Here is a 9,525-nt window from a genome sequence, read left to right as displayed (position 1 = left end):
TTTATTTGTATGATACAGCTGCAAATAAGTATTTGAACACCTGTCTATCAGCTAGAATTCTGACCCTCAAAGACCTGTCTGCTTTCAAAATGTCCACCTCTACTCCATTTATTATCCTAAATTAGATGCACCTGTTTGAGGTTGTTAGCTGCATAAAGACACCTGTCCACCCCATACAATCAGTAAAAATCCAACTACTTACATGGCCAAGACCAAAGAGCTTTCCAAAGACGCTAGAGACAAAATTGTACACCTCCACAAATCTTGAAAGGGCTACGGTAACATTGCCAAGGAGGTTGGGGAAAAAAGCTCCACTTATGGAGCAATCATTAGAAAATGGAAGAAGCTAAACATGACTACCATTCTCCCTCGGACTGGGGCTCCATGCAAGCTCTCACCTCGTGGGGTCTCAATGATCCTAAGAAAGGTGAGAAATCAGCCCACAACTAAACGGGAGGAGCTGGTCAATGACCTGAAAAGAGCTGGGACCACCGGTTCCAAGGTTACTGTTGGTAATACACTAAGACGTCATGGTTTGAAATCATGCATGGCACAGAAGGTTCCCCTGCTTAAACCAGCACATGTCAAGGCCTGTCTTAAGTTTGCCAATGACCATTTGGATGATCCAGAGGAGTCATGGGAGGAATTAATGTGGTCAGATGAGACCAAAATAAGAGAACTTGAGAACTTGCAAAATAGCAGGGTGTTCAAATACTTATTTTCCTCACTGTATATCCTACGCTATTTATTTCAGACAGCTAATTTTCATTTACATGTGTTGCAGCTGTATGTCTATACAACAGACAACTTCAATATAAGAAGAATGTAGCATAGTATAGATGTGAAAGCAGTTATAAATACCCCGTCGTGACAAAAGTTGTTTGGTTAAAATCAACTAATAATTGTAATCACAATATTGATCAAAATAATTGTGATTATCTTTTTGGCCATAATCGTGCAGACCTACAAAAAACACTTTAAGGTATAATGCAGTTCTATGGAACATCGCCCAAACATCCAGCCAAAGCCACTCTGATGCGGATATATTTAAATTTGACATATTAAGCTTTTCCGTATTTTCTGTCATATCTACAATGTTCTAATGTCAGGTTTTCATGTGAAAGGTGGCAAAAACAACATAGATTGTCGGCCAATGCTGGTATTTATCCCCAAATTCTGGTCACTTTACTGCTGGGACATGTCTGGTTGTGTAATATTTGGTTTATAAGCCTTTTATTGGTGATTTTTCACGGTATAAAGTCCTGCTATAAGACTGTTGCAGTAGCTCCAGCTTCAACTAGTGGACATCAGTGGAGGCTGCGGAGCAAAGGTGCAGATTCCAGGAAACACTCTGGCCAATCAGAGCAGACTGTTTTTTTTTTTTTCGGGAGCTGGGCTTAAAGAGACAGACGCTCCTATAGAGCATTCCATACAGAGGGTGAATACAGGTGCAGCAGCCATGGGCAGCATGAGAACGAATTTTAAGATTGACTTTTTTTGCTATACCGTTTACAGGGAGGAAAAGGCGGGGCGATGTGACTAGGGATGTCACACCACCAGCCTGACGTTGTCATCCTGCTTCATTGGGTTGTGATCCATTTAATAATAATTTATACTGTTTATTGATCCTCAGTGGGGAAATTACAATTTACACACCGTTTGTTAGTACTCACTACACACAGTTCTGAAATACATATACACACGCTCAGGACCAAGGACATGCACAAATGGAGAGATGGCAGCGCATCAAATGGATTAATACTAATCCATTTGTCCAGCGCCCTGAGGGGTATGGTGCCTTGCTCAAGGGCACCTGGCAGTGTCCCAGAGGTGAAGTGGCATCACTCTAGCTGGTTCAAGATCCATACCGGGTCTTGAACCAACAACCCTCCGGTTCCCAACCCAACTCCCTACGGACTGAGCTACAGCCACGTACTGTGACGTATGTGGAACTTTTGCCGAATCCAGTTGGAAGGACGGCAAAAACATCTTTACGATTGATCTTTCTTGCTGTTCCTCTTTTAAAATGAATGTGCTGTCAATATCTTCTATAACAGACACAATGGCGGAATCTACACATCTCAATTCTCCAGCGGCAGCCGTCATGTTGTAAACCTATTCAACCCAAGCACTCTTTGGTGACGTGGTTGATTACGTTACTGTTGATCTACTGTTGAGGCCAGATGAGGTATGTAATCCCTCTAGCGTGTTCTGGGTCCACACCAGGGTCTCTAACCCAGCTGGACGTCCAATGGGAGGCGCCCAGGAGACATTCTTACCAGATGCCTAAACCACCTAAGCTGGATCCTTTCAAAGCGATTGAGTAACGGCTCTACTCTGAGTTCCTTTCAGATGTTTGAGCTCCTTGCCTTATCACTAAGGCGTAGCCCAAAGCAAGGTCCTGGTGTGTGCTACATAGAAACAACATGGTGGTAAGCAATAGCTGTATTCATTTTCAAAGCAATTGCAGGTACAGGGCTAGACTGACTGTATTAATGTAGTGTGTTAAGTACAGAGGCGCTCCAGTCACATATATGGCAGTGTGTATGACCATTTTACCAAGCTGTGTAATATAAAATGCCAGATATGTAGTGCTAAAGAAAGTAGATAATGAAAAGATAGAGAGACTAAAATTACAGATAGTTCTCTGTAATTACTTTCCACTTGGCCGAATGACCGGACAAGGTTTAAAAGAAGAAAGGAGACATGGAGGAAAATAAATGTAACACTGAACTGTTTAAACATTGCAAATGTTGTCTTACTTGGCAGTCCCGTGTATGTTCTATCCATGTGTCTGTGAAATGCCTTGAAAAATACTGAGAGCACTGTTTCAAAGACATCAAGTTTGGTGGACAGGCTTTATGATGCTATGTCTATATTCTGCTGGTTGTTAAGCTGGTATCAGGCATGCTGCCAGGGTCTTTGATTCAGCAAAATTGTGTTCCATTTTACTCTATATAAGTATAGCTAAAGTCAAAGATAGGCAGTGTTTTGGTTCTCAGCGGGTGGGACTGGAATTTGATACGGTTTGTCCAACCTTACGTTTGACCCCAGAACGTCTATTTTCATGTTGTTCCATTAACTTATATAACACTTATGTTACAACAGGTGTGTCTGTGTCTGTGTGTGCGTGCCCTCCGCCAAGTTCTTGTTGGGAATGTGTCCATGTCACTGTTGTCATCCCCCAGCAGTCTGTGGTTCTTGCGGACTGTCAAGTTATGGTACTGAGAACTTTGTGCCATCTTTGTTGCTGTCACTGACAACGTGCAAATTATTGTGGGCTGTGGTTATATATCATTTTTATTAACTAGTATGTATTGTCCATACCTGATCATAGAAAATGACTTAATTTAAATGCATACTGTATGTTTAGTTGAATTTTCAGCCACAGTTGACTTTCACTTGTAGTTTTCAATATGCTATCCTATTAGCATAGGACACTTTGACCATCCTTTATGAAAGGGAAGGAGATAATGTTGTCCCACAATTCCTTGCAGCAGCAGCATTTAACGAGATGCATCACCATTCAACCGTTGATAATCAGAATATTATGGGCTGGGTCTCTAAATTGGAATTTTTCTTTATTTGAGTGGGTGGGTGGACAAATTAAACGTACAAGTATGTTTGGATGGTGTCAGAGCTGATCCGCGCTTCACCAATACATATCATTAATCTTACATTTCAAACGTGTTGAATGAAAAACATCATTCATCCCATTTCTTTAAAGACAGGACATTTCACTCCCTCTCTACCAGTCCCGGTAGGTTATGTTGCTTTATAAATTAGGTATTGTATCTTTAACTATTTACTTTAATGATAAGAAAAGCCGCTTTCTGTTTTAGTTAACGTTTCCATGCACGCCGTAATGTTGGTGCAGCAAAAATCGTGGGAAATTTCAGCAGCTAAACTAAAAACTGTAGTTAGAAACTTGACAGTGGAAGCAGAACTAAACTTTCAGCTTCTTTAAATAATCAATGAGGTTGTGTTGCTGACTGCTCTTCCTCAAGCGTAAATGCGCACAGCAGCAGCTCTGTTATTGTTATTAATGTTTTCATCATTAATGATGTTACAGCTACAAGGAAATTATATAAACCAAGAGCTTCACATGAATAGACATAAGTAATGCAAAAAATAAAATGGAAAATAAAACCAACTTGATAAGTTACATTACATACACTGAGCCCTTCAAAGTAGACATAGAATAACCATTAAACAGGGATAGAATGCTGTAATTGAAGCCAAACAAGATCCTAAATAAGATGCTAATAAGTAGGGGTGATCCGAGTATCCGGCTGAAACGAGTATCCGGTACGGATAAAGCGCTTTTGCCGAGTACAAGTATATTAAGAGTAATATGAGTCAATATCCATGCTCGGATTGAATACAACTCCTCAACTGGCCGCGCAGCGTTCTGTGATAAACACAGCGCCCCCCGCCTACAAACACGCTCTGATCAATCTCACACACAACACTGAGAAATGCGCTCCCTCGGCCTCTCTCTCTCTCTCTCTCTCTTTCTCTCTCTCGCTCCCGCTCCGTCAGTCAGTCAATCGGGTCTGCAGATCTGTTCCGTTAACGTTTAGGGTTTCTTCAGCTTCAGGTTTGTTTTTAACTTTGGTTTATAGTACTTACATAGTAAGCAGTAGATTTCTGGTGAACGTGGGTTTTAGACATTCTGCTCGGTTTAAATGCAACTCCCGTTGCTCTCTGCCATCGTAGATTATTCTTTTTTTTACTGTCAGCTGCCCTCCGCCCCCTCTCTCTCTTACACACACACACACACACACACACACACACATATACCTGGTGTGGAAATAAAAAAAATCACACTGATCATAAAAAAATAAAAAGTTAAAAAAAGAAAGTTATACTGAGTATGAAAACTCTTGTTCATTACATTTTACTTCATAATTGCAACGGCATGTGTTGTATTCATTGTTGCAAAACCTTCTGTGTATAGTTTGTTTGTTACCATGACAACACCATTGATCTGAAGCTTGATGCTGTCATGTAAATAGTTTTCAAATCAGCAATAAATATAACAATTTTTGATCAACTCATATCAATTGCATGCTAAAACAACATACCAGTTAAAGCCCCACACATTTCAAGAGAGCCCGACCCACTTCCGGTTTAAATTTGACCACATCCGGGTTAGGCCCCGCCTAATCTGAGTACGGATCCGGGTACAGATAATTCATGTGGTATACAGATACAGATAATGCTGTACTCGCTCATCCCTACTAATAAGTAATATTTTCCATCGCGTTGTTCACTTAAGAACACACAGGGCAAATCCATCCTCGGAACATTGGGGTTACACCATGGCAGACCCAACATCTGCCTTCGCATAATTACTTTACTGAGTGTAATGGCAGTTGGTTTCTCTTAGTACCATGGTTGGCTTTTCTTAAGTCCTTATGAATTCTCCTTCACCTTTTGACATTTTTCCATAGAGGTTAACCTCAGTCCAAGGTAATGGTTTACAGTCCACACACACGCGCACACACACACACACACACACACACACACACACACTAATACTAATGTGTTTGTATGCTCTGTGTTCTCAGCTCCACTTGGTCCACTGGAACTCTGACAAGTACAGTTTGTTCGAGGAGGCAGTAATGGAGGAGAATGGACTGGCTGTTATTGGAGTCTTTCTTAAGGTACACTACGCACGTGTACACTTTGAAGTGCCTGCAATATTTACAGAAGGAACATTAATTGATGTACACAGACATGTTTCCGTCTTCCTTGTTGCCTAATGACACTGTAAACATGCACATCATATCATGGTTGATGAACTGATTATGAAAAGATATGCCGCATACATTACGTGGTGTGGGTTATATATGCAGTTTAAACTGAGACTTCAATCCAGATTAATGTCTAATCCTTGTGTAGGTGGGGAAGAGACATGAGGGGCTGCAGAAATTGGTAGATGCTCTGCCTGCTATCAGACACAAGGTTAGTCCACTCATACACAAACACCAATTTAGAATGCACATTCACATGCTGAAATGTACTCAATACTTTAGCAACCAAATATATTGACCCTTATAAAATCTGTTTAAAAACTGGTTATGAATGGTAACACACTAAAGGGTAAATTCTGACTCCCTCTGGTGGTTCAGTAAAGACGTTACAGGACTGGTCAGACAGTCCTCTCTCCCATGAATTTGTAATAGTTAGAGCACAACTCCATTACTTTAATTATCTAACAATGTAATTGATCTGTCATGGTCCAAGCATAGTATGAAAAGGAATTGTGATGGTGGATGAACACAAAAGGTGATAATGAAATCCAAATTACGTTACATGCTGTGTAAGCTGTGACAAAAACAGCGTCAAGGCAATACGGCAGTGACAGAACAATTCCACGGTGATGACATTATCACCGCAATTTTTAAAAGTTTGAAAGTTACAGGAGTGCATATTTCCTCATTGGTGGTCGTCTAAGTTTTATTGTCATTTCATCTTTGCACAAGAGGAGGATTGACAGTCTATTATACATATATGGCATTTCTTTTGTGTGTCTGATTTTTACTTTTAATTATTTCTTGGCTTGAGTATCTGTGCTATCTACAGGTAGCGTTTAATACAATATACGGTAAGGAAGGGAATGACATTTCTCTGTTCTCAACTGGGATGGACAACATAGTGCTGCAGTTACACCATTGCACTTCAGCCTTGCAGCTAGTGGAAATTCCTTCTGCTTATAGCTTAGTCCTGAAAAAAACAGCAAGGTTGACTTTTAGCCTGCCATATGTTTATCTTGTTATCTTTTCGGGGGGTAACCTCCTTCACTTTACCGGCAGTATTGACAAAATGCGAAGCCATCGTGTCTTCAGAAGCTTGTTTTTTTTAATTGTTCCATTTTAACTCGTTTAAAATTGCCTTTGCAATCTTTTTTTCATCACAACCGCACTCATACACTCCTTGTGCAACCACAGAGGCACTGAAGTCCCTTACTAACGGCACCTCCCTCCTTGCCTCACCATACACATCACATGATGGTGTTTTACTGCAGTGAGGGCAATTAACAGAATTGCCACAGAAAACCACATTCCCATAATTTTCCTTATGTGTTATTTTAAGTACTTCCACAATTATTCCATACAAATTTCCATGATTTATAAGATGTATATAAATAAAATATTCAATTCAATTTTCAATTCAATTTTATTTATAGTATCAATTCATAACAAGAGTTATCTCGAAAAACGTTACAGATAGAGTAGGTTTAGACCACACTCCAGAATTTACAAGAACCCAACAGTTCTGGTAGTTTCCTCCAGAGCAAGCAACAGTGCGACAGAGTCGAGGGAAAACTGCCCTTTAGGCAGAAACCTTGGACAGACCCAGGCTCTTGGTAGGCGGTGTCTGACTGGCCGGTTGGGGTTAGAATGAAGAGTGGCAATAACAGTCACAAAAAATAGTAGTTCATAGTAGTTCATAGCATAGCAGGGCAGTGTGCGGCATTAAAAGGGACAGCAGGACATAGCAGGGCCCCGCAAAGCACAGCAGGATGTAGCAGGGCACGACAGGACGTAACAGGGCATTGCAGAACGTGTAGCGGGACCATGGCGACAGCTGCTACCATGATTTTGGAGCCTCCCTGATCCGAGGAAACATGCTGGGCGAAAAAGAATATTAGGACTCTGGGGAATGACTCCCCAGAGCTAGGTTAGTAACAAGCATTTCTGGGACACGGATGCACACAAATGGAAAGATAGAGGAGAGAGGATCTCCGTTTGTCAAAGGAAGTCCCTCAGCTGTCTAAAACTTTTACAGCATAACTAAGAGAGACCGGGTAAAGAGAGGAGCCTGGTCAGGCTAGAACTCTCCCCAACCGGATCGGTCTGTATGCCAAGTCTCCCTTTAGTTTTATTATATTATTGATTATATGATAGATAAATCTGACAACTATGACGAGAAGAAGGTTGGCCTGATTAGGCGGACGCTGCAACTCCTCACTCCCTAACAATATCCAATTCAAATTTATTTATATAGTGCTAAATCACAATATAAACTGGTAGTTCTCCTCTCTGTTAAACTTTATTTCCAACAGAAAAAACAATTAAATACGTACTTATTGTATACGCTCACAATAAACGTCAAACATAAAAGTTGATCAATAAAACAACCAATCAGAGCCCTCCAACTTAAAACAGCCTTCTCATTCAGTAGCATTTCTATATGCTGGCAGATCACAAGATTGGGTTGAGGAGAACGAGACAAGATTTTAACACAAACACATAGTCCATTTAAAGAAAACTTCAATTAAGAAATAAAAAATACTCCTATAAATATGATTGAAGGTCAAAAAATTAAAAACAAGCACTGTGAAAGGTTTGCCCACACTTAGTTGACTGGCTTCTCTTCTGTATAATTAACCTCTTCAGACCCAATAACGGCAGTGTGAGCTACTAACTTCTAATCGAAGCTGTGTGTGACCTTCCAGCTAAACTACTTTAGTCTCCTCAAATAAAAAAAAAAACAGAAAACAGAAAGTGAGCATGCCCACATTCTTTACAGCCTTTCAGAAAATTGGTTTAAGTATGTTTGTATATTGGTGGTTGTACATGTTTAGGGTACTAGCTGAAAGTCATAGTTTGCCCTTCTTTCACATCACTGCTACTACACTGCTTATCACTAATGGGGTCTGATAAGGTCGGCGTTTGTCAAATAAGAGCAAATGCTACAGTTGTATAACACTGTATTGCACTTGTGTTTTTTATCTTGGAGGATGATAGTTGTAGTATTTAGATAATAGCTTCAGTCCTATTTCATTGTAACATCTTTGCTTTAATGATACTGACGTTTATTATACATAACGATTCCAGCACAATATCTTTATAATTGTATTCTATTTTAATCATGAGAACTTTTGTTCGAACAGTGCCACACATTTCAGCCATCTTCTTGGTCTTTTTTATTGGCTGTAACATTAGTTCAAAATACATCTTAACCTCTCTGAGGAAGATAGACGCACTGGCACGTCCAAACAATGTTTGACAAAACTCCTTCTCAAAAAAACGTTGTTACAAAATTTAACTTCAGACATTTATTTTCTATTTTAACCATATATAACCTAAAGACTTCGGTAAATTCATTTCAAGCACCGAAAGAATTTGTGCAACACATCAGAATTTAAGGACAACGCTGAAGTTGGTATCAGATTCACAGAGACCACATTAGGCCAGGTTAGATCCAAAACCACTTAACCTAGCTTTTTCAAATCTGGATTAAATTATCTCAAATATGCTAAAGAGTCTTAAAAACATAGTTTCAGATTTGGAAAACTTTATTCTATTTGTGAAAATGTAATGAAGGGAGATTTTCCTGTTCTTATACATACAGTATGTAGACCACATTGGACCACGTCCAGATCCAAAACCACTGTGTTGTCTCTGTAGAATGATTTAGTCCAGATTTGATAAGTCTAGTGGCGGTTTTCCACTGCGTGGTATCTACTCGACTCGCCTCGGGTCTACTCGCTTTTTTTGGTTTTCCATTACG

General features: G+C 40.0%; 1 protein-coding gene across 3 annotated transcripts in view; it reads left to right on the top strand.

Annotated features, from left to right (window-relative positions):
* The window catches only part of ca5a (carbonic anhydrase Va), a 21,167-nt gene that overhangs the window by 7,997 nt on the left and 3,645 nt on the right, over window positions 1-9,525 (top strand). For all 3 annotated transcript variants that reach the window (XR_004657601.1, XM_034878942.1, XM_034878943.1), the window contains exons 4-5: window positions 5,574-5,669; window positions 5,908-5,970. Coding sequence is in view for 2 of the 3 variants with exons in the window: in XM_034878942.1 (XP_034734833.1) it covers window positions 5,574-5,669; window positions 5,908-5,970 (159 nt within the window). In the remaining variant the exon portion in view is untranslated. The remainder of the gene's footprint in view (window positions 1-5,573; window positions 5,670-5,907; window positions 5,971-9,525) is intronic.

The sequence above is a fragment of the Etheostoma cragini genome, chromosome 8, assembly GCF_013103735.1.
Source record: "Etheostoma cragini isolate CJK2018 chromosome 8, CSU_Ecrag_1.0, whole genome shotgun sequence".
Taxonomy (NCBI): Eukaryota; Metazoa; Chordata; class Actinopteri; order Perciformes; family Percidae; genus Etheostoma; species Etheostoma cragini.
This window is presented reverse-complemented; position numbering and strand designations above follow the sequence as displayed.